General features: G+C 63.2%; 10 protein-coding genes across 10 annotated transcripts; all 10 read left to right on the plus strand.

Annotated features, from left to right (window-relative positions):
- Positions 1 to 521: 521 nt before the first annotated feature.
- On the plus strand, positions 522 to 3,809 carry LINJ_08_0230 (ubiquitin-activating enzyme-like protein; the record flags this gene model as incomplete). The annotated part of the gene is made up of 1 exon (XM_001463327.1): positions 522 to 3,809. One exon carries the CDS (start codon positions 522 to 524, stop codon positions 3,807 to 3,809), a length of 3,288 nt encoding a protein of 1,095 aa, XP_001463364.1.
- Positions 3,810 to 4,834: 1,025 nt separating this feature from the next.
- On the plus strand, positions 4,835 to 6,403 carry LINJ_08_0240 (conserved hypothetical protein; the record flags this gene model as incomplete). The annotated part of the gene is made up of 1 exon (XM_001463328.1): positions 4,835 to 6,403. The coding sequence occupies one exon, from the start codon at positions 4,835 to 4,837 to the stop codon at positions 6,401 to 6,403; it is 1,569 nt and encodes a 522-aa protein (XP_001463365.1).
- Positions 6,404 to 7,778: 1,375 nt separating this feature from the next.
- LINJ_08_0250 (conserved hypothetical protein) lies at positions 7,779 to 8,567 on the plus strand (the record flags this gene model as incomplete). The annotated part of the gene is made up of 1 exon (XM_001463329.1): positions 7,779 to 8,567. One exon carries the CDS (start codon positions 7,779 to 7,781, stop codon positions 8,565 to 8,567), a length of 789 nt encoding a protein of 262 aa, XP_001463366.1.
- Positions 8,568 to 9,433: 866 nt separating this feature from the next.
- Positions 9,434 to 9,787, plus strand: LINJ_08_0260 (conserved hypothetical protein; the record flags this gene model as incomplete). The annotated part of the gene is made up of 1 exon (XM_001463330.1): positions 9,434 to 9,787. The coding sequence occupies one exon, from the start codon at positions 9,434 to 9,436 to the stop codon at positions 9,785 to 9,787; it is 354 nt and encodes a 117-aa protein (XP_001463367.1).
- A 1,778-nt stretch (positions 9,788 to 11,565) lies between these two features.
- Positions 11,566 to 12,882, plus strand: LINJ_08_0270 (conserved hypothetical protein; the record flags this gene model as incomplete). Its single annotated transcript, XM_001463331.1, has 1 exon — positions 11,566 to 12,882. One exon carries the CDS (start codon positions 11,566 to 11,568, stop codon positions 12,880 to 12,882), a length of 1,317 nt encoding a protein of 438 aa, XP_001463368.1.
- A 1,348-nt stretch (positions 12,883 to 14,230) lies between these two features.
- On the plus strand, positions 14,231 to 16,732 carry LINJ_08_0280 (hypothetical protein; the record flags this gene model as incomplete). The annotated part of the gene is made up of 1 exon (XM_001463332.1): positions 14,231 to 16,732. The coding sequence occupies one exon, from the start codon at positions 14,231 to 14,233 to the stop codon at positions 16,730 to 16,732; it is 2,502 nt and encodes an 833-aa protein (XP_001463369.1).
- Positions 16,733 to 19,920: 3,188 nt separating this feature from the next.
- LINJ_08_0290 (putative ribosomal protein L2) lies at positions 19,921 to 21,063 on the plus strand (the record flags this gene model as incomplete). The annotated part of the gene is made up of 1 exon (XM_001463333.1): positions 19,921 to 21,063. The coding sequence occupies one exon, from the start codon at positions 19,921 to 19,923 to the stop codon at positions 21,061 to 21,063; it is 1,143 nt and encodes a 380-aa protein (XP_001463370.1).
- A 735-nt stretch (positions 21,064 to 21,798) lies between these two features.
- Positions 21,799 to 22,491, plus strand: FESODA (iron superoxide dismutase; the record flags this gene model as incomplete). Its single annotated transcript, XM_001463334.1, has 1 exon — positions 21,799 to 22,491. The coding sequence occupies one exon, from the start codon at positions 21,799 to 21,801 to the stop codon at positions 22,489 to 22,491; it is 693 nt and encodes a 230-aa protein (XP_001463371.1).
- Positions 22,492 to 24,417: 1,926 nt separating this feature from the next.
- On the plus strand, positions 24,418 to 25,176 carry LINJ_08_0310 (conserved hypothetical protein; the record flags this gene model as incomplete). Its single annotated transcript, XM_001463335.1, has 1 exon — positions 24,418 to 25,176. One exon carries the CDS (start codon positions 24,418 to 24,420, stop codon positions 25,174 to 25,176), a length of 759 nt encoding a protein of 252 aa, XP_001463372.1.
- Positions 25,177 to 26,261: 1,085 nt separating this feature from the next.
- LINJ_08_0320 (hypothetical protein, unknown function) lies at positions 26,262 to 27,191 on the plus strand (the record flags this gene model as incomplete). The annotated part of the gene is made up of 1 exon (XM_001463336.1): positions 26,262 to 27,191. The coding sequence occupies one exon, from the start codon at positions 26,262 to 26,264 to the stop codon at positions 27,189 to 27,191; it is 930 nt and encodes a 309-aa protein (XP_001463373.1).
- Positions 27,192 to 27,571: the final 380 nt, after the last annotated feature.

A 27,571-nucleotide genomic window follows, 5' to 3' on the forward strand; every position in this document is an offset into this window, starting at 1 on the left:
GGACGCGCAGCGACGCCTGTGCTCAAGGAGACACCGCTCGCGGCTCTCATTTCTTTTCGCCCTCGCTCTACTCTGAGTTGATTCCTGCTGCTGCTGCCTCCACTTGAAAGTGAAACTCGCGTTCATGGATTGGGGAAGGCGGAAGATATCACGGGCACAGGAATGGTGGTAGTTGTGTTGGGGGGGGTTGCCGAGCCCGCTGAATGTGAGCATGACGTGCTCCTCCTCGGCCCGTGTCAGCCCAAGAGAGACGCCGCTCCCGTGAGGAGGGGGGGGGCTCGTGCCGCTGAAGCGCTTCCATGGCGACTTGTACGCATGATGGCAACACGGAGGACTGCTTCCACCGTCGTCCTTCTTCCCTCGCTGCTCTCGCTGCGCGCCTCATGTCCACTCGTCTCTGCACGGACCACCGAACACTTGCTCATCACGCCTCGTTTTTTTTTCCTTGCTTGTCCTCCTCCTTTTCCTCCTGTAGAGTGCCAAGAACGCGCACACGCCCAGAAAGTATCGAGTAGCGTACGATGAGCGACGGCTGCATGGGCTCTGTCGTAGACGTGCATATTGGGCACGTTGTCATCCCTCGTGCCAGCGCGGCCGCAGCAGCCGAAGCAGCCGAAGCGGCTGTGGTGTTCCCGTCGGCCGGGCCGGCGCACAAGAAAGCGCGCATTGAAGCTGTGGCGACGCGGAGCAGCGCTTCGGCGCCCGCGGATGTTGTGATCGCTACCGCGTGGTCGGAAGAGCGTATCACCGACGCTCTTCGACGCTACGCTGTCGCTGCCCTAGAAGCGGCTTCATGTGAGGCGGCGGCGGGCAGTGCTTCGTCCCCCTCCACCGCTGCTGCTGCTGCGGCTGTTCTCAAGGCTGTGAATGATGCTGCCAGCAGCTGGGTGGCCGTGTGGCCAGCGGTGCGTCTCTCTCCGACGCCTGCAGACATGACGGGTAGCGGTGGCGAGGCAACGACATCCACCATGGCCAGCTGGTCGACAGTCAGCTTCTCCTTTGTACCTGGGGCTCTCGAGTCAACCGCCTCCGCTACTGCGAAGGGAGCCCACGCCGGCATCAGCAAGGCAACCGTGCCGGACGCTGCGCCCGCCGTGGACGCCGTGACGCTTCGTGTCTTGGCTGCAATCTCTCTTCCCCGTGGCCTCTGCGTGCCCTACCGAGGCATCGCGACTGCGGTCACGGCTGGCGGCTGCGCTGGGTGTGTATCTGCCGTGCTCACCGAGTCCATCCAAATCCGCGCCGCCACGGCAACACCTCCGGCTGCGTCGTCTTCTGTGCCGCACTCACCTGCGTCTAGGTCGGCGGCGTCCCCATGCACGTATGGCATGCTGCCGGCGGAGCTGCGGGCGAGACCTATCTTTGTTGTTGGGGCCGGCGGCATCGGCTGCGAGGTGCTCAAGGTTCTGGTGCTGAGCGGCTTCACGCAGGTCCACCTCATCGACCTCGACACGATCGACGCGACGAACCTCAATCGACAGTTTCTCTTCCGGGTGGCAGATGTCGGGAACTCAAAGGCGGACACGGCCCGCCGCGCCGTGCTTGACTGGTTCGCGGCAGCCGATGACCCGGCACCCGAGCACGTCAGTGTTCTCCGTGGCCGTCGTACGCCGCCGAGCATTGTTGCGTACCACGACAACGTCAAGGCTGATCGCTACGACGACGCCTTTTACCGGCAGTTTGCCGTGGTGCTGAGCGCGCTGGACAACGTGTCGGCACGACAGCATGTGAACCGCATGTGCATGCGCAACAACATCCCCCTCATCGAGAGCGGCACGATGGGGTACAACGGGCAGGCGCAGCCCATCCTCAAGAACGTGTTCGAGTGCTACGACTGCCGGCCAAAGCCGCCCGAGACGAGGACGTTTGCCGTATGCACCATTCACGCGCGCCCGACGACGATGGTGCACTGCGTGCACTACGCGAAGGAGCTGTACGAAGTTCTTTTTGGCAGCGACTCGTCGGACATGGATGGCAAGGGCGCGAGCGCCCTCTCGGATGTTGGTGCCACGGCCGAGGCCGGCAGCGGCTCTGCCACGCCCTTGCAAGTGGATAAGCAGCAGCACGGCGCAACAAGGCCGACTGATGGGGGCGAGCTGTCGTACCTGCGCGCCATGGTGTCTGACTGGCGACGCCGCCAGCTTCCCGCGGCGTCGCCAGGGTGCACCGGCGCACCTACGTGCGCCTTGGCCGAGGCTTCGTCTACGCTAGGCCACAATGATGTTGGTGACCGTAGTGGACGTGAAGGCAGCCGTGCTTCGTCCGCTGCTGCCCTCGCTCTCGAACTGCTGCGCCTGCTTTTCGTGACCAAAGTCGAGGAACTCCTGTCTTTGAAGACGTCCTGGCCAACGGAGCCGCCGGAGCCGCTGAGTCGACGCGATGTCGATCGCGTTGCGGCGGCGCACATCTCCGCGAATGCCACCGGGGCATCACCGGCGCCGCTATCGGGGGATCATGTGCTGTCGGTGCAGGACTGCATGGAACTGTTCGTCAGGGCGGTGACGCAGTGTCTTGCCCGTCCAACCGGGTTGACCTTCCGGAAGGAGGACGACGCAGCGACTTCCTTCGTCAGCGCTACCGCAAACATGCGCGCGCACGTGTTCCACATCGCGGAGCAGTCGCTCGAGGACGTGCGGAGCATTGCCGGCTCCATTATTCCGGCTATCGCCACGACCAACGCGACTATCGCCGGGGCCGTGGTGCACGAGTTGATCTCGCTGCTGCGCAGCAGTAGCAGCAGTTTCTCCCAGCCTGCGAGCACGAGTGCTGCTCAGCTGGCACCACTGTCGCAGGCAGAGGTGACAGGCGTGTCAGCCCCCGTGTCCATGCAGACATCGCCCCGCGCGCACGTTGTGTACACCCGCAAGGTGCCACAGGTGCGCCGCCGCCGAGTGCCGTTGCCGCCAGGCCAGCGATACACTACCCCCGCTCTCTTCATGGAATATGCCGGTGACGACGCACCTTCGGCGAACGAGAGTGCCTCGAAGTTTGCTGCCCCCTGTGCGCCGCTGCAGGCGGCGCTGGCGTTGGTAGGCGCGGAGGACAGCACCGCATATCTTCCCCGTATGTCTGGCGCCGCAGAAGTGGGCGGCAAGGCGAGGCGAAGTGTAGCCGTGATGGACCACTACCTCGTGCACAGCACCGCGCCGAATCCACCGAACCGCCTGCACTGCGGCGTTTGCCAGGACGTGCATCCAGAAGTGTGCGTTACGCTCGATCTGCGCTCTGCAACGCTCGGCCAGCTTGCCCACCTTGTCCTCGAGAGTGCATTGGGGTTGGAGGCTCCGTCAGTCAGTTACGGATCCACCATGCTGTATGAGGATGAGGACTACGAAGAGCTGGCTGACCACATCCTCGCCGATGTGCTGCAGCTTCCACCCGCCGAGGCAGGTGGGGTCGCCCACCAACGTCAGAGCTACACTCTCACCGCTGACGCGCTCAACAAGGACGTACCATGGAGTGTAGTGCTGACGCATGACGACAAGGGGGCGGCGACATCAGCGCCGTCACCGTCAACCGTGTTCTTCCAGATCTCCGGACTAGAGGAGGCAAAGGCGGCTGAAGAGAGAGCCTTGGCCCGTCTCGCGGCGCAGCAAGCGCAACAAGAGCCGCCTGCTGAAGAAGACGAGGAAGAAGCCCTCGGTGCACCGCCAGGAACGACAGGCCTCGCTTCTTCAGCAGCGGCCACGACTGCACCGGTGGCGGTGGAGTTCATTGTATCAGATGACGACGAGGTGCTGGACGTGACGCCTGCAACGAACGCTCCATCGAACGTCGCGGCAAAGGAGGACATCGTGCTGCTGGACTAGCGGTGCGTGCGTGCGTGTGGAGCGCGTGCACCGCCGTGACGACTTGCCATGAATCACAGGCGTGCACGCGCGGCGACACGGGAGTGCAAGAAGGCAGCAACCTCTCTCTCTCCGCAATGCTGGCGGCGCGGATTGCTTAATCCTCGCTCTGTGCGTGTGCCTCACGGCTCCACGGCGCCGCCCTCCACCCACCTATCATAAGCCGGTGAAAGAGCTTGCGCACGGCTGTTGACGTGTGCGTTCTCCGGCTGCTGCGGCTGCCTCGCGCCTTCACAGGCAATGGGCATCATCGTGCACGACCTCTCTCCGAAACCAAGCAAGAAAGCCTCCCATCACCTTCTTCGCATCGTCGTCCTCCGGTACCTCCCTCCCCCCCCTACACACACGCAGCGACGTCATGGACGGCCCCCTTCTCGCCCTCTGCCTCTCGTTATTTTTACTGTCCGTGCCCTCAGAGTAGGTCCCGCGCCGATTTGGCGCCCTTCATGTGTGCACCCGGCGAGCGAGGAGGCGGGAAGGACCGGAAGGACGGGTGGCCCCGCACTCTCGTGAGTGCGCACAGGCACAGGCATATACGGGGATCTGTGCTCTCGCATAGAACCGACACGCTCTATTCCCGCCGGCGTGCGCCCCCTCTTCGCGCACGCGGCACGACCATAAACGCCCACCGGCCAGTTGTCGGATCGACCGCTTCAACTTTCCTGGCTCGCTTCATGGCCCCCACGTCACTCTCCCATCTCTCCTCCTCCTCCCATCTCTTCTCCCATCTCTCCTCCCCTCACGCTGGCGAAGGAAAAGTTGTATCCGACGCCAGCGTCATCTGGGAGCTGGGGGTGGCATTGGTACGTTGCGTGGAGCCGCAGTCGCCGCCGCGTCTGCGAGTCTCTCTGGCCCATCTCGCACGTTTCCGTCCTTAGTCCTTGTCTTTCGCCGCGCTCGGCCTCTCACATCTGGCCGTCGCTCACCCACTTACACGTACAAGAGGAGACGTCGGGCAACAGCCGCCGCAGCAGCGCCACACTGTCATGACTTTTCGGTTTAGCCGAGCAGCGCGTTATGGCGCAGCGGCAGCAGGCTTCATGGGGGCCAGCACGGTTGCCATTCTCCTGCCGCCAAGGGAGACGATCCCGCCGGTGCTGCTGCCGTCGCGTGTCCTGTTCGAAGGCATCGGCCGCGTCGGGCGGTGCGTGTACGCAGGTGGGCAGATCTACTGCGACTACGCCTTCAACGTGACGCAGGAGGATGGGCAGGAGCAGTGGAACGAGGTGCACCGGCGGTGCGCGGAGCGGCTGGTCGATCTGGCAGAGAGAAACGGGGGGCTGTACGTGAAGGCGGGGCAGATCTTCGCGAACATGAGCCACATTCTGCCCTATCAGTACTGCCAAGTGATGGCGGTGCTGCAGGATGCGGTGGTGAAGCGGCCCTACGCGGAAGTTGTAGCCGTGCTGGAGAAGGACTTGGGGCGCCCGCTCGGCGAAGTGTTTTCGTACATCGACCCGACCCCGCTGGCAGCCGCGTCGCTGGCGCAGGTGCACCGTGGCCGTCTGCGCGACGAGGACGTGGAGGTGGCAGTCAAGGTGCAGTACATCGACATTGCGCAGCGGTTCAACGGTGACATGCGCACCATCTCCCTCATGTTTGCCGCAGCCAGCTACTTCTTTCCTGGCTACGACTTTGGCCAGATCATCGCGAAGCTGAACGACACCGTCGCGGCCGAGCTCGACTTCCGGATCGAGGGCCGGAATAGTGACCGGGCCGCGGCGGATCTGCGGTCCTGCGGATGGGGGGAGCGCGTCGTGTGCCCACGCATCTTCTGGAATTACGCCAGCAGGCGCGTGCTCGTCTCGCAGTTCATTCCAGATGCGGTGAAGGTATCGGACCGCGCAGGCATTGCGGCGATGGGGCTCAACGTGAAGGAGGTGGCAACGACGTTCTTCGAGGTCATCGCCTTCCAGATCTTCCGCACCGGCTTCTTCCATGGAGACCCGCACGCCGGCAACGTCCTCGTGCACAAGCTGCCAGATGGGAAGCCACAGGTAGTCCTGCTGGACTTTGGCCTGTGTGCGGAGCTCAATGCGGCGCAACGCCGCGAGATCAGCGACATCTGGACGGCCTCCACCACCCACGACACTCCCAAGATCACCGAGATTGCGCGCCGTTACGACTGCGACGACTACGAGCTGTTCGCCTCCTGCTTCCTGCAGCACCCGTATGAGTACTTCGCGAACAGCACCAGCGGCCGGCTCAATAGCCCGTACGCGCTAGAGAAGATGCGGGAAACCGTGAAGCATCGCATGACGGATCTGAACGGCATCGTAGCAGCACTGCCGAAGGAGTATGCCCTCGTGCTGCGCAGCATCATGGCCACCAAGGCCATCAATCGTGAGCTCGGCGAGGCGGCGAACCGCCCGATGTGCATGCTGCGCTACTCCCTCAAGACCTCTCACGAGGACCTCCCCAAGATCCAGTTCCTGGTACTGATGTCCAAGGCGTGGGTTTCAGAGTTGTACGCGTGGCTGTTGCTGCGGTTCACGCTGTGGCGACACCCGGAGCTGTCTGAGGTGTTGGAGAGCTCACTGCAGCTGAGCGGCTAGCAAATCCTTGGCGAAAACGCGTGCGACGACCCTGTGTGGGGTGTGCGATCGGCGAGAAGGGCTCGACACAGGTATCTGTGTGGATGCTGGCGAGTGCGCGTTGGCCCGCATGAGGCGGCGACGTCATATCCTCAAACCATTTTTGGAGACAAGCCGTAAAGAGGTGGAGGTCACTCGAGGCAGGAAGAAGAGGGTGGGTCTCGGGGGATCGCTCGATCCCGCTGCTCAGCTCTCGTCTGCCGCTCCTTCGGGCCATTGTGTGTTGGGCGAATGGCGCGCATGCGTCTGCGTCCTTCGGCCGTGAGCCGGCGTTGCATTTTGGGTGCTTCACAGTTCACTTCACTCGTCTCTTTTCGTGATAGTATACGAGACGAGACGGCGGAGAAGTGCGTCACGGATTTGTGCGTGCGCGTGTAGGCGATGTGCCTTGTCTGCCTGTTGTGTATGTGTGTGTGTGTGTGTGTGTGTGTGTGTGTGTGTGTGTTTGTGCTTGTGTGCGAGTGGTGGTACGGCGCCGGAGGTGTCGGGTGGGGAGGAGTCTGTGCTGGAGACAAGATCCCACGTCGGCAGTCAGACGTACGTCGGGTCGTTATCCGTTCATGTTCAACCGCAAGTCCTCCGCTCCCCTCCCAATCCTCTCACTGCTCTCCGTCTCTGTGCTCATCTTGCGGTCTGCGGCTCACGCACGCATTCACGCCGTCGTGCGTGCGAGCACAACGGCCACAGAGGCAGAGAGGGGCCTGTGGCCTCCCTTCTTCTATCTCGTGGTCCTCTGCCTCGGTGTCTCCCTCTGCGACTGTTCATACGTGCTTGCCGCTTCCGCTTGCAGTGAGGCAACGCCCGACACGGAATTTTAGCTCGAAACGAAGGCGAGCATCTTGTGCGCTGCTCTCGTCACGCTCAAGCGTCGGCCGCGTACGTGCAAGTAAATGTGGGCGTATGGATGTATGTGCCCCGCGACGGTCACGTCCACAGAAGCGCGCCCTGCGCACGGCTGTAGGCATCTCCGCCCCCCCTACCCCCTCCCTGTTGCCCCGCGCTCCGGACTTATCTGCCCTCACTGGTGCATGATGCCCGGCCCATCTTTTTTCTCTTCCCACCCCTTCTTCTCCACATTGTTCGCGCTGCTGAAATTCACGACGAGGGAAACACGCGTACCGTGTGCGGGATCGTTGCTCCACCGCGACCGCCGCACACCCGACCACCGCCTCTTTTCGAGCACGTCATTTTGGTATGCTTGTGCGCATCCCCTCCGTGACGCACAGCCCGCATCGAACACTGACAAGCACGCGCGTTTGCGGCGGCGGCTTAAGGTGCGTCACCCTCGCCCGCTGCCTTTGCTGTTTGCCCTTGTCGTTCGCACCATCTGGCCCTCATGCGACGCTCCGCCTGGGTCTTCGTGGCGCCGTGGGTACCACCACCACGTCATGACGTCAAGGTCACCATGCCCCCGCCTCCCGGGGGCGAGGTTGGCGGCTCCTATGGCGTGTCCACGGGGTACAGCGACCGCCTCGCACGGACGCCGTACTGGAAACGCATGGCGCTGTCCACCTACGCGCTGCGCATGAAGGAGAATGCGACTCGCTACCCGATGAGCCCGCACCGCGAGGGCGAGTACGACCTGCGCTACACCGTCACCGCCTATCCCGATCACATCAAGCACCGCCCGCTGCTCGAGATCGGCGAGGCCCACCAGATCCCGACGATAGAGATTCCTGTCATTTTCTTGGTGAACCTCTGGGACGAGGAGCGGCTTACGTGGTTCGGCCGCCAGTATGAGACCGTGTATGTGAGCGGGAACTTTGCGCGCGAGGAGCTGCTGCCGCAGCGGTACGCCATCTACGCCACGGAGGAGGCGTACAGGCTGCTGGGGCTGCCGGTGGTGAACCACAGCATCCATGAGGAGATCCCCAAGACCCCGCACGCCTACAAGAAGTTGCTGGAGAAGCAGAGCTACACGGAGGAGCGGTGGAAGTACACGATCGAGTATCTGTTTCGCAAGTACGAGGCCGGTCCCCCAGAGCTGCAGGACAAGTCCGAGGATGGCTGGGACGGCGTCGAGGAGTTAGCGACGTCGGCCACGGCAGGCGGAGCCGGCGACAGCTTGGCGAAGCGCAAGGGACCCGTCAAGCAGCGCAAGGCCCGCAAGATCAAGCTCTTCTGAGTGAGCGCCTGCTCGACAGTGCGGGGTCGTTCTGTGCGAGTCGATGCGTGCCTGTTGGCGACACGGAAATGGACCAAGGGACATCCCAGGAAATGGAGCAGGGCAGCATCATGGCCATGGCTCTCTCTCTGTTCTGCGTGCATGCGTGGGGCATGGCAACTTATCTCCGCATCATGGGTCCCGTGCTATCTTCTCTGACCGCCTTTTCGGGTTGCGCGTCAGCCGCATCATGCAGCCCCGCTCCTCTGCTTTCCTTTCCTTCTCCTCCGTCTGTGGCGTCTCCGCGAGCATGCGCGCGCACGTGTGCGTGCGTTGTCGTTGTTGGCTGAGTCATTGGCACTGATGATGGTGTCGCCGTCTGTCTGCATGCTTTTGTGTTGTTGTCTGCGCCCGTGGTTACACCGAGCATGGCGTCTTCGGTCTTGCCCTAATTCGCCCGGCACCCCTTCTCGAGCCTCTTACGCGCTCGGTCTTTCTGGCGCCTCCCTTCGCCTCGCCTCTCACGGAGAACCGAGGCGCCCTCGCTCTTCGCCGGAGGGCGCGGCGCGGCTGTCGGCGAGGGATAACGAACATGTGTGTGCGGCTTCGGACATTCCCTGAACAACGAACGGCAATCTCTCCTCGCTCTACCTTACGAAGTTGTCCACCACACAGTACTGCCCCTGCCGCACACGAAACCGTGGCAAGTAGCGCTGACTGTCTTCCTGCGCTTTCCATCTGTGCCTCACTGTGCCTCTAATCTCTCTCCCTGCCCACCCACACCTACACACATTCGACCCCGCCCAACTCGCACACGTCCGCATCTGCCTGCGGATGTGTCCACGGGTGCGTGTCCCCCTGTGCTCGATGCACCCCTCTCCGGTGCAATGGATCAGCAAGCAGTCAACACTGCACAGCGCGGACCGAATCCCCATCACGTAAAGCGGCGGCTTCCTCCTCCGACCACCCCCCCCAGCCCCGCTTCGATCGTCGCTACTCATGAACAGTCTTCTCATGGAGGCGATGGTGAAGCCGCTACAGCGGTACCCAACCCTCGGCGCCACCGTCGGCACCGGCGTGTTATGCGCCTTTACATACTGGTGGTACGCCACCTCCATCCGCAGCACTCTTCTTGCAACGCAGCGCAGTTGCCAGCAGATGTCGGACAAGGCCTTTCACGAGTGCCGGGAGATGCTCAAGGCAGGCGAGCGCAGCTGGGGAGGCGATATCCGCTCCCGTGATGCGCAGGTGCGGCGGCTCGAGCTGCAAAACGTTGAGCAGACGCGCAGTGTCGCGCGGCTGGAGTCGGCAATGAAGATGTGCCTCATCCAGAACGCGTAGGCTGAAGATGGCGCCGCTCTGACGGGCTATGCGCCACGTCGCCATATTCGTTGCCGTGTCCCGCTTGATGTCTCTTGAGGACATGGTGGTGGTGGCCTGTAGGTGCTTGATGGTGCCCGTGCGGCAGGCATCACCGCCTCGTCGTACGTGCGATCGGCGCACCACCGCTCTCCTCTACCAAAGCCAAGGCACGCGTGCATGGGGTCGTCTTGTTTGGATACACGATGGGGCATGCGCGCGTAGCGCCGGTGGCGCACTCCATCGTGGGGCTGTTCATGTGGGTCGCTCTCCGTCTCTATCGGTGCACGTGCATATATCTCTATCAGCTAGGAGACAGCAAAGCAAGCCATGCCCTGATGCTGCGTGCGACTTGGTAAGGGTGAAAAGCAGGCGCGAGTGATGAGGGCGGCCCCCGGGATGTCGCCATCCCGTGACATCGGTTACTGCAGAGCCACGACAGAAAACGGGGCGCTTGGGCCTTATGCAGGCCTGCCGCCCACCGTGCATCTGCCTCCCTCTCCCTCCCCTCTCCCCCTTACCTTGCCCCTGGGGCGCGTCCTCGCAACACGCGCATCCGGGCATGGCCCCCTACGCATGCTCTGCACGGATGTGCCGAAGGCATGTGACACTGCTGCGTCTTCCAATCACAATGGCGATGGCTGCCGTCGCGCTAGTCTCTCCCTCGTCCCGATCGCTCACTCATTCCGCCACTACTTCTCTCTGTGTCTCTGTGTGCGTGTGCGTGTGCGTGTTGTCCTCCGTCGTCGCCTTGGCGGCGCGGCGCTCGTCAACTCCCCCCGCACAAGATCCGCTCTCTCGTGTGCGAGGTCTCTTCCGTGGTCGCCAGATAGATAGACGTGCTGGCACCGCTTCACAGCCATGCGTCATCACATCGCTTCCCCCACATCCTTTCGCTTTCTCCTCCTCCTCCTCTCCGTGAGTGCCGAGGTCTTGGCATCCCGTAATGCCGCCGCGACGAGGCAAGCAGGTCGATCTCGGTGTGTGGGGGCCGCCCCCGCCACTACCGGCATCTTCGACAAGAGCGCCGATGCCAGCGCACGGCGGCGGTGGCGCGGCGTCGGCCGCCGGCCCTTCGCCGGCATTCCTGCAGCGCTTTGCGAACCGCACGGAGGTGATCGGCAAGGACGGTGCCCAGGCACCGCGAGGCGTGGCTGCTGCGCCGGCAAGTGCAGATGACGCTGCACCCGGAGCGCCTCCCAAGCGAAGGGCGTTAGCACCACTCCCCGGGTCGAGGAAGGCATGTAGTGGAACGCCGGGTACCGCGCCGTCGCTGTCGGCGTCTCCAGCACCGACAACGACGGCGGCCGTAAAGGATGACGCAACGAGGCCGGCGCGGATTCGCATCATGACCCCGACTGAGCGGGCCCGCCTTGACTCACGGATGCTGCCGCAAGAACAGAGACCCACGTCGTCCCCAGGTGCTGCGCCACATCGCGACTCTCGTCTCTCGCCTCCTTCCACTCCAGCGGTGTGTGCGGAGGGGAAGGCCGTGGCGAAGTGCGTTCTTGCCCCGTCCGCTGCTGCGGCCGCCGCTGCTGCCTCCTGTGTTGCTCAGGGGGACGGCAAGGTGGGGAGGTGCAGCTATCCGCTGTTGCCGTTTCGACGTGACGCAGGCCTTCGTCCATGCCCGTCCACAGCGTCGCGTGTCGGCACGCCGATGCGGTTGACGCCCATGCAGAGCCCCAGTAAGGCGTCTGCGGCCTCGTTGACAGCGCTAACTGTTTCGACGAGCTCAGAGAGAGCCGAGCTCTTGTCAGTGCCGCAGTCCGAACACCCCATCGAGCCGCTGGGGTATCGTGAACGACCCGCGCCGACGGCTGCTGCCGCTTCTGCTGCGTCTTCAGGTCACCCACAGCACGCGGGGCCGATGAAGGTTCCGTCACCGCAGGCAACGAGGCACCATTCAGACCGATGCCGGCACTCCCGCTCGCTCGCCACTGCGACTGCGGCTGCCGGCAGCAACAAGTCGGCCACTTACAAGCCGTATTCACTGAGCTCGTACAAGACGCTCATGGCAGATGTTGCGGCGCGCAAGTCTGGCGGTCTGGGGCCCAGCGACACGGATGAGCAGCGGGCTGCGCGTGAGAAGCGCGAAAGGGCCAAGACGTACGCCAGGCATGCCGTGAAGGTAGCGCGTGCCGCTCTGGCGGGGGTGGGCTCGTGCGCTGACGAGGGCGAGGTCAACCCCGGCACCATCAACATCTCCCCCGTCTCTTCCTCCGCGCGTGCTGCCAGAGCGAGAGGCTCATCATCAGCGCGGTCGTCCTCGTCAGACGCAAGCACGACAGCTACGACTATCACTACTACTTCCACGTCCGCGTCGCGCTCGGCCTCTGCAGAATTTCCTGAGCATCGCAGGCAGCCACCGAGAGGCACACCTTGTGCAGCCCCGCCGCCACACGCGACGCCCCCACAGCATGCGATGTTGGAGCCGTCATCGTCGGCCACATCACCACGACAGCTGTCGGCTGCTGGAGTGAACGGCGGCGAGGTAGCCTCGTCCTGCTCCGGGGCAGAGAGCACCAACGCCAAAAGCCCGAAATCGGTGCTGCCTCCGCTCTCGGCACCTCCACGCACGTCGCCAGCAGTCGCCGCCTTCGCCGTGGCGGCCGCGCCACGACGACAGATCATGCAGGCGCGACGACGTCGCGAGCGCGCCCTGACCTACGCGCGGGAGGTGTCGCAGAAGCGCCGACGGCCAACGCCCGCGGATTTTGAGGGCGACAACTCGGCTTGTGCGGCATCGGGCGGGGCGAAATCGCGAACCGGGCCAGTCGTCAAGAGCGGCGACACGGATGAAGATGACATGTGGCTGGGCAGGACCGCCGTCATCTCCGCTCCCGGCGCATTTCGAGGAGCCGATATGCCCGATCCGGATCGGGCCCAGCGTCTGCAGCGCCTGCTGGAGCTGGAGGCCCTGCACGCCACGAAGAGGGAGGCCGTGGAGGGAATTCGCCGACAGCTGCGTGCGTGAGAAACGAGGGGAGGCCGATGACGGGGAAGCGCGCTCTGGCGTGTCTGGGACGTTAGTGGTGTCTTCTCACGGTCTCGCAAACGGACCCCTGCACCGCTTTTGGCAGCGTTGTGGCCGCCGCCGCTTCCTCGAGCGCGCCTCGGAAGCGTTCTAGCTCGGTGGCACTGCTGAAGAGGAACCATGGAGTCGTGTGTTGCCGAGGTCGTCGCAGTGACGGTGGTGAAGGGGGGCCGCCCAGGGGAGGCGCGGCGAGCCCCCACGCCTCGGGTTTTCAACTGCGGACGATGTACCAGAGGGGCCCGAAGATCGAGAAAAAAGGGCAAAAGCGTCACTGACGGTCAGCGGACGCGGAGAGCGACGACTAGAGCGCAGATGCCAACGGACCAGCGCTGTTGAGAGTTCCCGCGGCATCAACGCCGCAGTGAAGCGTGGAGCAATCCTCATGCCAGGACAAGCATGGCGCATTAAGGATGCAGCAGCGGAAGACGCAGTGCTCGAGGGGTTGCGTCTGCTTCTCGTCGGCTCTTCCTCTCCGCCTTCATCATCGTCCGCAACGCTGACGTGGACGACGATCGCCATGTCTCTGCGCGGTGCGCACGCACAGACACACAATGCGCCCCGTGTCCCACGCTCTCCATGCATGCCTATTTCCCTTCGTTTCTTTTTTCCTTCGCGGACGTCTTTGCTTTCCCCTCCCACAGTGTGCTGCACCGCACGCCGCACAGCGTCGTGATATCTGCCGCCCTGAAGTATTCGCTTCTCCTTTCAGGAAACGGGAGTGCACGGTGCACAAGCCAGCAGCGAGCACCGCCACCACCCAAGCATCCACGCCGACACAGCGAACCTAAAAGGTCCAACACAGCTGTGCTTGCCTTTGCCGGGGCCGGACCGGAGGGCGGAGGAGAAGGCCACTGCATCCGTTGGCCGTCTCTCTCACGCTTCTCGCTTCTTTGCCAAAACAATCTTTTTCTTGATTGCTTCGTGACGAGGGCCGCGTCGCGCACCTGTACACGTGCGTGACCGTGCGTCGGGCCATCCGCATACCAAACATCTTCCGCTCCCTCTCTTACCTTCTCGGTCTGCTCGGGTGTGCGGGTGCCTTATCCACCGCTTTCGGCAAAACGAGAAGCATAGGCAATCGTCTGCAGCGGCGCTTCACGAGTGTGTCGCTGTTGTTTGGGAGCCCCCCCCCCTCTCCGTTCTGCGCTCGCACACCCTCTCTGTCTGTCCCCACCCCCCTCGCCCGACATCAGCATCCCTGCCCTTTGCTGAGCTTGCGGCAGTGCTCCCTCCCCTCCCCCGCCCCGCAGGTGCTACTGTCCTCCCTCTCAGCGACGACGGCGTGTTCATGTCAGCGCGATCCAAGGACCCGGACGAGCGGCATCATGGCAGCCGTGACAGCGTGAAGGCCGCTGCCATGCGAGAGGCGCTCTGCAGTCGTATTCGCACCCTTGGCGCGTCCATCCTCGCCATCACGCAGTCCGCCATGAAGGAGGTGGAAGAGCTGGAGATGGAGCACGCTGAGCAGCAGCAGCGCCTCGCCAAGCGACAGTCGCAGCGCAAATCGAGCCCGCGTCCCGGCAAAGCAGCGGCGAAGCCATCGCAACCGCAAAGTCGCGTGCGGCGCACCTGTGGCCATGAGCCCAGGTGCAGCGCTCCGACAGGTGCCGCAGCAGCCAGCGCCGCAGACAAAAACGAGAAGCGCGCAGAGAGCAGCACTGAGGAGGACAGCAGCAGGTACACTCGTTCGCATCTGTGGCGGGCCGATGCTGCTGTCATGGAGCTCTGCGCCGCGGCGGAGGCGAATTTCCAGCGTGCACTCGCCAACCGGGTGTCGCAGGGCCAACGGTCTCTACGGCCCGTCGTTACTGGCGAGACCGCGGACGACGCTTGTGCTGTCTGGGGCGACGACGACTGTGATAAAGGCGGTCAGCCGCGCGTGCCGCGCCACTGGCGCCGCGGTGCCCCGCTGTACGACCTTAGCAACGCCGCCATCACCTCTCAGTACGGCCGCTGCGTGGACAGGGCCGAAGTTGCGAAAGACGTGCACGACAACGGCGCGCAACCGTCCAACACCTCCTCTGGCGCTAGGCAGAGAGACGATGGCAGCTTCGTATCGCCGGCGATAACGGCCGGTGGGGCGATACCGCTGGCGGCACGAGCACCCGCGGCCGCGTCACAGCTGTCACAGCAGGCTGAGCAGGAGGCGCTGGCCGCACTCTACATTGTGCCGGACCAACGCATAGACATCGTTGCCGCTGAGACATCGATCAATGGAGAGGTGCATGTGGAGGCGGACGGGCGTACTTCGCAGCAGCGTCAGGCGTGGTCGTCGCCCTGCTTGGCCCCGGAGCGCAGCTACTACAATGTCGTCTACATACACGAGTTAGCACATCCGCGCAAGTTGTGCGGCAGCGGCGGCAGTGGTGACGATGCGAGCCTAGGGTCGGTGCGCGGGCAGGACAAAGGTCGCACTTGCGCGCCTCAGCGCCGGCCGACTTCACGTGTGCTGCGTCGCGGCGCCACCACCTCCAGCACAGCCGCCAACAAGGCAGGCGAGGCGCCGCTCACGATCACCTCTTACGTGCAGGCAATGTACGCCGTAAACAGAACCGACGCGGCGGTGCGCAAGCCGCCTGCCAACCCAGACATGGAAGCGACACCTCTCACGACCGCTGCTCCTGCGCTGATGAGCGGCGATACGGCGCTGGTGCAGCTCGAGCTCTGCGTTCCCGCACAGCGTTCGGGCCGCAACGGCAGCCCGCGGCTCGAGGGGGCGCCGCTGATGGCGACGGGGACAAAGCCCACTGACGTGAAGTTCTCTTCTTCCACTGCGGACCGCGTGTCCGACTCGAAAGCAGGCACGGCAGTGGCCTCGACTGTGTCCGCCGCCGCTCAGCACGACGAGGGCACCGAGACGCAGCGGCGCAGTGACAGAAAAGTTGCCGCTCCCAGCACTGTGGCGGATGCGCAGATCGTAGCGCGCATCGAATCGATCGAGGACTGGCGACGGGATCGCCACGCCGACGTCGAGGAACGCATTCGCCGTCGGCGCCGATCCTCTGTCGTGCCTGCCGGGTGGCAGGGCGAGTACTACTACTACGCGAATCCTGGAGGTGCCGCGACAAGGGCGGATGAGGTCGGCATGCCGACGTCCTTCCCGGCATCCTCGCCAGCGCACACCGACGCGACGGCCACGACGGGCTCGAGCGGAACAGCCGATATGGCGGCGACAATAGAAAAGAATGACGCGCACCGCGGCACCCCCCATCAGCAGCAGACGCAAGGGCACCCGAGCCCTCGGCCTCTGTCACGGCCTTGCGCCGTGACAAGTCCCTCCTTGAGAGGCAAGACGACCACGTGCACGGTGTTGCTAAGGACACGCCCACAGCTGTCGAAGCCGCTCAGCTCATGGAGCGAGCGCAAGACCGGTGCCGTGACGGATGTCTTGTGGAAGTCCAACAGCAGTGGCGCGCAGGCGCACCAACCAGCTCAGCCGTTGCATAGGACCACCGCTCGGGGTGCGATGATGGCGACGCCGACCTCGGCGGCCGCCGCTGCCGCGACGTCGACTCTCTCTTCCAAAGCTGCGCTTTACCCGCCGCTGGAGGTGGTGGTGACGAACACGTACAACTCGATTGAGTGGGCCTTCGGCGGCGCGGCCCGACGCGCGTGCACTGCGGCGCCCGACTCGGCACACGGCGAATCGCCGCTTGCGTCGGCATCGTTGCTGTGGGCCGCACACCAGAAGCGCGAGCAGGATAATGAAGAGCAGCGTCGCTGGAATGCTCGCACGCGGCAGCCGTACGGCGTGGACATTCACGCCCCGATCGATCTTCGAATCTCGTAGCGCCCTCGCAAGGTTCGCATCGCCGGGGGTGGAGGAGGAGGGATATGCCGCGCAAGGTGGTGTGCGCGTGTGAAAACCGCCGTGCCGCTATTTCTCGTTTTCGTGTTTTTGTGGTTGAGGACTGGTCCGTCGCTGTCGATGTGTTTCGCGGGCTCGTTCTCGCTGCTGCTGTTGTGCTTTGCTGTTTGGCTTGCGGATGTGGTGGCGGTCGTCGTCTGGGTGCCGCCTACGCGCCGAGTTTGCCATTTCAGAGCCTGGCCTAGCCCGACTGTGGAGCGCCACTGGGCATTCTAATCTTCGACGGTTGTGGTTGCGTTGGCGCACGTACTCGTCGACCCACCGGTGCCGTCGCTTGGCGATGTGAAGGTAGTGGTGCTGGTGGTGGTGTAGTCGGTGGAGCAGACACATGTCAGGATGCGCTTGCATTGTGGCACGTATCTGGTGTGTGTGGACGCACATGCTCATAGGTATGTGCCTCCGTTCGCCACTTCTCTTGCTCGCCTTCTCGTGGACTGACCCCGAGCATAGGCAGATGTGTCTCTATTTCTTTACACTCGACAGTAAGGCGGATGACGTGCGCGCGGCCGACTTCATCAAGCGCCGCTGATCCTGGGCAGGTGGGGGAGAGAGAAAGGGACACCAAACCGTTCACGCCCGTGCATGGGGTGCTGGCGTGACACTGTGAACATGTCCGTGAGCACACGTCCTCATTGCTTTCTTGCCGGAGGTGCTCCCCCCTTCCACCCACCCCGCTCTCGACGCGCCATCCATCCCTCTAGCCCACCACTCCGTCCACACATGACGCAGTTTTTGCATGTTCTTTGGTTGCCTGCTTTTGGCTGCGGCGTTGTTCGTCCTTTCCGGAATCGAAAACGTGCGGTGCCGTGCATGTGTGTGCATGTGTCTTTCCCATCCAGCTCTTTGCCGTGGTGGCGGCGGCTGTCCGCGTCGTTGCTGCCTCCGCCACCGTTTATCAGGGTGCTTCTTCTCTTGCGTTTCCCTTCTCTTCTTTCAGCATTACCGTCCTCTTCATTGATCTTCCCTCGCACTTCCTTCTTTGGTGCCCTCGACAGCTCTCTGTTGATGCCTGCGTGTGCCTGGCACCTTCGCGTTGCGCAAGGGCCGTGACCGTCACGCGGCCTTAGTCGCCCGGCTCTCCCGCCCTCAGCGTGCGTCTTCTGTAGCGCTCTGTGTGTGTGCGTGTCTCTCTCTCCTATGCGTCGTGCCGCTTGCTTCCGGACTTCCTGTCGGTCGTGGTGCGCATGGCGGTTCTCGGAGGAGAGAGAGGAGGGATGCTTGCACCCACACCCCCGACACGATTCGCGTTGGCGTCATACCTACATTGCTTGCATCTCGAGCCTACTCGCCCGCTTCCCTCATCTCTTCTCCAGCGTTGCGGCCTTTGCCCTCTCTTTCTTTCTTGTGGCTGGAACGCCCGATCAGCGTGCCGTGTGTGTGTGTGTGTGTGTGTGTATGTGTGTGTGCAAGCTAAGGCACCGAGAGGGCCATACGTAGGCCCCACAGCAGACGGTGGCATATGAACGCACGTGGCGGTGTTGGAGTAAGGGAGGGAGACGTGCAGCTGTTGACGCACGTGCGCGCGCGGGTAGGCGGCGGAGCGAGGGGGGGCCTCTCTTGAGAACATGCTTGCATACGCCTATCGGGCCTAAACAGATACCCACGAGTGCTATCCATCCCTTCGCCCACGCCCCCCCCTCCCCCCTCCTCCCCTCAGAGCCAGCCACTCCTCCGTGTGCCACGCGCGACCGCCATCACTGACGCCATCCGCATCTTTGCTGACCCCGGCTGTTTGCTTGCCTCGCTTGTTGCTCTTGTTGCTCCTCTTCCTCTCCAGTGGCTGTATTGTCGGGACCAAGCACGCCCACACGCGCACACGCGTTGCCGATCATGTACCTCAGCGTGCGCGTCGGCCTGTACGAGTTGTAGCTGCCGCATATCTCTTTTTTTCGGAGGTGTGTGTGTGTGTGTGTGTGTGGTGTTTGTGTGTGGCTCGCGTCGCGCCGTTACACTCCTCTTCGAACGTGAGGGTGCTGCAAACATGAGCACGCCGTACGTGAGAGGAAGGTCGGGTGGCGTGGAGGGAAGATGGTGATGGCCGCTGTGACAAGCCTTCTGCGACTCCTTTTTATCGCCACCGCTCTCCTTGCGAGGCCCGACCGCACCCGCCTCCTTATCTACGTCGCTTGCCTACTCAAGGGGGAGGGGTTCCAAACACCTGAAAGGAGGAACACGGCCGCCAATCAAGGAGTCACAAGAACAGGCGCACATCCACAGAGAGAGATACGTGGGAGCCGTATTCCTGCAATGCACATGTTCGGCGTTGCCCCCCCCCCCGCTCTTCCCACACGGCCGACGATGCCGCACACTGTCGGGGTCTCCACGACGTGTGTTGGGGCTGTGTTTTGGACCGCTGCACCAACCTGTCTGCCTTTCCCCTTCCATACCTCTCGCTACACGCAGAGCGGGGTGAGCATACCACCGCCATGCGCACTGGAGTGTGCACGTTGTAGCTGTGCGCAGTGAAACCTGCTCAGCTGCCCTGCTTCGATGCGCGCACGCACGCTTGCTTCTCCTTTCATGCTGTTGTGCTGCCCCTCTCCTTCTCCATCGCTTGCTCTCTGCCCTCATGCCCTAACCCCCCCCCTCCACACTCAGGGCCGCCCCTTCGCCTTCCTGCGTCAATCACCGCCCCACAACCACACGTGTGCGCTGTACGAGGGGCAGGGGGCACGCACTACACGCCTCTTGTCTGTCAACTGTGTGGGCGCCGGTGGCTTCCGTTCTGAAAACCATCTGATCGGCTCTGCTCCACGGCTGCCATCGCCGTTCCTTCCTGTGCGTGTGCGTCTGTTGTTGTTTGTGCTTCGGTTTAGGATTTGCGTGGCCACCAGCGTCCCGGTGAGCACGAGGGACCCCTCCGCCTCCCCCTCCCCCCAGCGGGCCTCCAAGTTGCTTTCGAAGACGGCGTTGTACTGCATTGTCCGCCACGGCAGCGCGTGCGTCGTGTCGTGTCGTGCCGTGTCTGTCTCATGCTCCGCCGGCAACTTCACCTCTCCGCCATCGGCGGCGTGCCAGCGGCGGCGGCGGCGGTGCTTGCTGGCATAGGCCCATCCTCCGCGGCGGCCGCCACCGGCACGTTGTCGTCTTCGTCAACCCCTCTATCGGCCATGGCGAGCGTCAGTCCGCTCCTCATGCCCTGCCGTGGCGTGAAGCTCGTGAACCCCATCGGCAAGCAAGGCAGCCAGCACTACGGCCTTGAGCCGAAGCTGGAAGCGGGCAGGGACACGCAGCTGAAGCACACAGAAATGTACGACGGCTACACAGATGACTTTGGTGTCTTCAAGGAGGGTCCGCCGGTGACGCTGCGGCTCGAGTACGTGCGCTCGCCTGATCACGGCTACTCGCAGCACATCCTGCAGAAAGATATTTGGTCGCCCTTCCAGGTCGGCGCGAACATGATGTCCTACACCCCGCTCTACTATGACTGGAAGGGGTTCTCGAGTCGCGACTACTTTGGCCACCGCAGCGGCACCAACCCAGGCAGCAAGGTGCTCCTCGGCCACTACCGCCGCGACGAGGTACGCTCGTGGGGCTACCGGATAATGGTGAATCACAAACCACAGAAACGCATCCCTAAGTGGCTCGCGTGTGTCGTGCACATCCCGCGCAAGAAGACGTTTCTCGGGTTCTTTCTGTACGCCAACGGCGCGTATGTGGCGGAGCTGCTCACGTACAAGCAGCTGCCGCGCATCATCTACAACAAGGCGTTTCAGGGGTGCTTGCCGACCATTGGGCAGACGGTGTCGCTGACCGAGGTGACCTACGGAAAAGAGATCCACTCCGTAGAGATGTACCCGGGGCACGGTGGCGTCATCTGCCGGGCGAGCGGAACCGCGGCTGTGGTGCTGCGCGGGTCGGAGCCGAACCTTGTCCCGCTCCTGCTGCCCTCCAAGGAGGTGCGTCTCTTCGACAGCACGTGCCACGCCGTCTTTGGCCGTCGTGCCGGCGTCATGTACAACAAGCAGCGCAACTTCAGTAAGCGCAGCATCGAGGAGAACATGCCGCACCGGCCAAAGGTGCACTCCAAAACGAAGCGAGTGTCGAGCCACCCGGCCGGTGGCGGCAACGGCGGCTCGCCGAATCTGCTCACGCCGCTGGACTGGCGTATTCATCCGCGCAACTGCGTCAAGACAAAGTATTGGCTCTCCGGGTACATCCTGCGGGGCCGGCAGTACAACCGCAACCAGACGGTGGCCGATCTCAAGTCGAAAACGTACAGCTGGGCGAATCGCGACCCCGTGTACCGGTAGCGTAATGGAGGGGAGGGCGCGGATCTGCCTCGGCGTTTGCTGTCGTGCGTCGGTGCTCTTTGCCGATACGCAGCCAGAACGCGAAGCTTGTGTGATGGGAAGAGGGAGTCGTGCCTTTGCTCGCCTCTGGGCATGTGTGCGTGGCTCTCACTCTTCGCTTCTTGGGTGGGTAGTAGCCGTCGTCTGCGTGCGTGCGCGAGTCTGCGCGCACAGGATGGTGTGTGGGCATGTGTAACGTGCGCCTGCTGCGTTAATGCGTTGTTGCACGATGAGTTGGGCATGCGCCGGCATGCGAGGAAGAAGAACGGCATCGTAGTTGTTGAAGAGAGAAACCGGCGACGAGCCTCATCCTCTTCTCCTTGCTCCCCCGGCGAGAACGTGAGAGGGCGCGGCGGATGCGGAGCGATACACCTCCCTCCTCCCCCTTCTCCTCGGCAGAGCTGCGTGCTGCTCCTGCGGCCGCTCTCAGAACCTTGTCCGGGGCGTGCGGTGGTTACCCCGCGCGCGAGCCCACTTACCAGCGGACACTCTCGCTGGCCAACCGCCTCACCGGCTTCTCCCTTGCTCGCTCCATACCTTTCCCTCCCCTCGCGCCATCATCCTATCACCAGCCCCATACTCCTCCGCCACCAACGAAGTGCACTTTATCGAGTTCTTTGCACTGAAAGCATCGCACGACTCCACGCCTCCACTCTCTCCCTTTCCCCCAAGCACTCCAGTCCTCCCGCATTCCGAATGTTCCGCCGCGTCTCGATGAAAGCCGCCACGGCCACCGCTCCCGTCGGGTTTTCGTTCCTGTGCTACCATACCCTTCCTCATCTTCGGTACCCGGCCGAGCTGCCGACGCTCGGCTTCAACTACAAGGACGGCATCCAGCCCGTCATGAGCTCCCGTCAGTTGGAGCTGCACTACAAGAAGCACCACAGCGCGTACGTGGACAAGTTGAACACGCTCGGCAAGGGCTGCGAGGGGAAGACGATTGAGGAGATCATCTTGGCGACCAGCGGCAGCACTGAGAGCAAGGTCATGTTCAACCAGGCCGCTCAGCACTTCAACCATTCCTTCTTCTGGAAGTGCCTGTCGCCTGGTGGCAAGCCGATGCCGAAGACGCTCGAGAATGCCATCGCGAAGCAGTTCGGAAGCGTCGACGACTTCACGGTTTCCTTCCAGCAGGCCGGCGTGAACAACTTTGGCTCTGGCTGGACGTGGCTCTGCGTCGATCCCCGGACGAAGGAGCTTCGCATCGACAACACGAGCAACGCGGGCTGCCCGCTGACCTCTGGCTTGCGCCCCATCTTCACCGCTGATGTGTGGGAGCACGCCTACTACAAAGACTTTGAGAACCGCCGCGCGGACTACCTGAAAGAGCTCTGGCAGATCGTCGACTGGGAGTTTGTCTGCCAGATGTATGAGAAGGCCACGAAGTAAGAGAGTCGTACATGCATCTGTACCCAATATGCTGAGGTGAGGAAGGGAGGGACCGAGCGATGCACGCGCGTCCGACATCCACGTAGACGAGGGGCTCGCGCGGAACGATGAATGACGGAGGCCGTGGCAGATGGCACACACGCGCACGCAATGAGAAGGAGTGTTGGACGTGCTGGTGGTGGTGACAGTGGCAGGCATGCGGCGAGCGCTCATCTAATGGCCGCCCGCCGCCATCACGACTACCACAGCCTCGTGAGTGTCAGTCGGTTGGGGCCAGCGCGCCCCCCCCCGGCTCGCTCGCTTCCACTTTCTTCCGTCTCTCATGCTGCGCGCATGTGCGCAGAAGCAGCGGTAGCTCATCCCTTGCTTGCCTCCGGCCTCCTTCACACACACACACACACGCCAACGCTGCCCCTCTAGGTTCCTCGTCTCCGCCCGGTGCCGTCACCCAATCCCTGTCGCCTTCTAGCCGTCTGTTTCTTTGCCGTTCGCCCTCCCCCCACCCCTTCCTGAGCAAGTCAGCGGTGAGAGTGTGATGCGCACGTGGAGGAGCAGCCTCGCCGCCCTTCTCTCTGTCTCCCTGTGCGCGCAGGTCGGGCGGGTGAGTGGGCGGCTGGCGTGCGCGTGGAAGGTGTGTAGGCCGGTTGGAAGGAGTCACGACTTGCATCCATGTTGCCCTATTCTGTAGACACACAGACACGACGTAATGGGCGCGCGCGCACTCGTCACTTGAGGATCTTGCTGCTGATCACCATCACATACATAGAGAGAGTTTGCGCATCCTTCTCTCCTACGTTGACGACCGCCCGCGCCGTACCTTATACATCCTACCACTTCCCAGCACAACATTTGCTCGTTGTCGCGTTGATTCTTCGATTGTTTTTTAAAGCTCTTTCCTTCCTTCCTCCCCCAACCCACCCGACTCCGCCCCCGGCACTCCGCCTCTCCCCCGCTCCCTCCTTTCCGCCTTCGAAGCACACTCTACTGCACTTCACATGCTCACGTGCGGTCCGCCTTATCGTCCCCTTCGTGCTGCTATTCCCCCTGCTGATGACGGAGGACGGACCGACGGAGGGAGGGAGGGGGGGGGCTCACACCCCTCCGTGCGTGGCACCTCAGGGACCAGTGCATCCCCACTCGCTGTGGAGCAAAGCCAAGTAGAGCCCCACCCCCTCCCTGCTAAATGGCCGAGTCGCTTCTGGTGGTGGTGGCAGGGCCAAGCGCCTGCGACCCAGCGAGCGTCAGAGCGATGGATCGCCGCGGATGTTGACGGTCAGGTCTCCTGGATGGCGCTGCATCGGAGCAAGCTGCGGCAGTGAGCACGCGCCTGTGTCACCCATGTGATGGGTAGTGTGTCAGCGCGACTCGAACGCATCTCACCAGACCCCCTCACAAGGCCCACTGCTGGTGTGGGGAGTCAGGGTGTCACGCCGAGGGGGACGCACGAGGTATGGCGACTGGCATGACTGGCAGCGGCTGTGGGGCGACCTGCGAGGCGGGTATGGCTCGAGTGTGAGGCAGGGGCCGTCCTCCGGTCGCTTTGTGGGGGGGGAGGCGGCACGGCTGCACTGGCTCTTCCCCGCGGCTGCTGAGAGCCCAGGTGGGCTCGTGCGCCCCCCTCCCCCCCACTTCCCCTGTTATTACCTCGGCAGCTCGCTCCTTCGGCGTTTCGTCACACACACGCTGCAACTGCCGTTCACTCATCCATCCATCCATCCATCCCTCTCGCCCTCCTGTCGTCTATTTCGGCCTTCTGTGCATTTTTTCGCCGGCCCACCGCCGCCTCGAACACGCGGCTGTGAAGCGCACGCGAATGCGCGTGTAGTTGTCAGCACACACTGCCGCAGCCCTGGCAGCAACTGAAAGCGACGACGCAGGCACGTAATCAAGCAGCATCTCACCCCTCTCAGCGCCGGCCGTACATCGATGGCCCACACCGGGGGCGCCGGCACGCTTTGTGAGAAGGCGCCGGCGACGGCCGAGAGACCCACCTCAGATGTTACGGTGCCGCAGCGGAGGAGGCACGCGACGCAGCTGCTGCGCAAGTTCACGGAGTGCCGCACCCTCTTCATGTGCTGCGATATTCAGGAAAAGCTGGCGGAGAAGATCCCTGGCTTTAACGAGACCATCCGCATCACGAACGACCTCACCCTCTTCTGTGAGATGCTGGGCCCGACGTACTGCAACGTGTTGGCCACCGTGCAGTACCCGGCTGGCGTGGGGCCGCTCTACCACGAGATTCAGCTGCCGCCCAGTGCCCCCGTGATCCCAAAGATGGAGCCATCGATGCTGTTGCCCGAAGCCCTGCCGTACCTCTACGGTGACGCCGACCACGGCATTCTGCCGGTGCAGCAAGTCGTGCTTTGGGGGCACGAGACACACATCTGCATCATGCAGACCGCGGACGAGCTGCTGCGCCGCGGCTTTCGCGTAGCGATCGCGACGGACGGCTGTGCGGCGCAGCGGCGCCTCGACCACGAGGTCGCCATTATGGAGATGTCCAAGTGGGAGGGGCTGCTGCTGACAAATTCTATCGGCGTGTACACGATGATCGTGCGCGCGGACGACAGCGTATGGAAGCCGGTGATGCAGCTTATTCGAGATGGCGCGCACGCGTTCAAGCGGCCCTACGAGCGCTCCGAGGACCCAACGGTGCCGCCGCAGGAGCGCGAGCGTCAATCGTGACGCCGCAGTGACGGACTAGATTGAAAGTAGAGATGAAGCACCACGAGGATGAGCACGCACAGGCCATCGTTTCCGTGTCGTCGTCACGCCGACGTCGTGACGGTGCCGTGCACTGGCTCCTGCACACACACACACACACACGCAGACGTGTCTCCCTGTCGTTTTGTGTGTTTGTGTGTGTGTGTGTGTGCTTGCTCCCTCTTTCTCTCTCCAGCTCGCTCGCTTCGATCTGCCTCGCACACGCCCACCTCCTGTGCTGTGGCTTGCGGCGCATATTCGGTTGGACGCACGTCTCCTGTCTCCCTGCCGTACCTCCCCCCCCCATCCGCCTCTCATGCGCCACCGCGTGCCGCAGCGTGATGGGTGGGTGGGGGGCGGCGGAAGAAGCGGAAGCGAAGGCGCTTTGTTTTGCTCGTGTGCTCGTGTGTCTGTGTGCAAACGCCGCCATGCTCGTGCGGTTGCCTGCTCATGCCATCATGCATCACCCCATCTCGCCCAGCCGCATCCTCCGGCTCCGCGCCACTCTCTTACACATACACACACACCTTATCGCTTTCGCTGCGCCCGCCGCCCCTCTTTACGGGAGCGCCACTGCGGTGATGACGTTCTCGAGCCACGCGCACGGCCTCTGCGGAGGCGGCGAAGGGCCGGGGGGGGGAAGAGCAGAGTTTGCTTGACAAGCAAGAAGATGCTCCACAGGCGATCAATGCGACCACGAATGGCTGCGGCACACGCATGGAAGAGGCGCTCGCATATTCCGAGGACGTGGGCCGTCGGTGGACAGCGACATCTCGGTGTATGCGTGTGTGCATGTTTGGTTGCCAGGCAGCTGGTTCTTCATTGCTGCGGGAAGAGGGGAGGCTGGTGACTCGCCCTCACGCAACGCGCGATGCCCTCAACTGCCGGTGGAGTACGCGGCAGTGTGCTTCTTTCCGGCGCACGATTAGCGGATTTCCCGTCTGGCAGGCGTGCGGGCTCACGGCGCCCTTTCTTTTTCTCTCAGTTTGTGTGTGTGTGTGTGTGTGTGTGTGCTGACGGCGGATGGCGGCCCTCCCTCGACCCCCACCACCACAAACCCCGCCGCAATGCGGACATGCATCACTCACCGACTCCACTCCTGCTCTCCCCCTCTCGCGGCGGCGAGTGCACTTCTACTCGGAGTCGTCTGCGCTGCCACGCCGACACAAACGCACGTTCGCTACACACCAGAACGCACGCAGAGGCCCCCCTCCCCCATGACCACGCTTTCTGCGCACTCGCGGTTGATTCAGAAGTTTGACACCTGTCGGACGGCCTTCATGTTGTGCCGTGCGCAGGTGCAAGCGGACTCGCACATTCCGAGCCTCCACAATGTCGTGCACGCGACGAACGCGATGGCGGCCGTGCATCAGCTGCTCGGCCCGGAGCGGTCTGTGTTTGTCGCGACGGAGGTGCACCCGCAAGGCGTCGGCCACACCTGTCATGGCATCCAGCTGCCAGAGGACGTCATCATCGCCAAGAATGTGAGAGTGTCGATGCTGGTCCCAAAGGTGCGGTCGCACATTCTCGGCGACGCCGAGCGTGGCATTCCACCTGTGCAGCAGGTTGTTATCTGGGGCTACGAGACGTGCGGCTGCATCTTGCAGACCGCTGACGATCTTCTCACGCACGGCGTCCACGTCGCCGTCCTTGTTGACGGGTGCGCCTCGCAAACGATGGAGATGCACAACACGGCGGTGTTACAGCTATCCCACTGGGATGGCTTGATGGTCACCACAGTGCCGTCTGCTGTAATGCAGCTGACGCGATCCGATGCACGATTTGTCAAGCCAATCATCCAAATCATGAAGAAGTTTGCCGCCGACTGGAGCACCACGCAGCCGCGGCCGGAGCTGCGCGACTGGAGAAGGGGCGGTGATGGCGGCGAGGCCACCGCTGCCAACGACGCCAGGGCCGCCCCGTCTGCGTTAGCCACCACCACCGCAGCAGATGCTGTACTCACCGCGGATTCGGCTTGCTGTAGAATGGACCACTGAGTACATCTACAGTGTGATGCTGGTCGTGGTGGCGGGTGGGCGGACAACGATGAAGGGACGGAGTTCCCTTCTGCAGGGAACATGAGGCAGAACCTCTCCTCATCTTTGGACTCTCGGCGGGCGCGCATGTGCTGGCCATGGCCGCGCGTCATACCGGGGTTGGTGACGAACACATCTGCACGCTGCCGCTGCTGCTGCTGCTTTTCCAGTCTCCTCTGATGGCTGTTTATGAGCAGGTCGCACCTGCTTGTTTGCTTCCACGGCTCTCTCGCTCGCTCCCCACGCACGGAGCGCGCGGCATACCCTGACTCCCCTCCCCTCTCTCTCTCTCTCGCTACCCTCTTCCGTGGCAGCCATCGAAGGACGCTCGCTCGTGAAAT

The sequence above is a fragment of the Leishmania infantum genome, chromosome 8, assembly GCF_000002875.2.
Source record: "Leishmania infantum JPCM5 genome chromosome 8".
Lineage (NCBI taxonomy): Eukaryota > Euglenozoa > Kinetoplastea > Trypanosomatida > Trypanosomatidae > Leishmania > Leishmania infantum.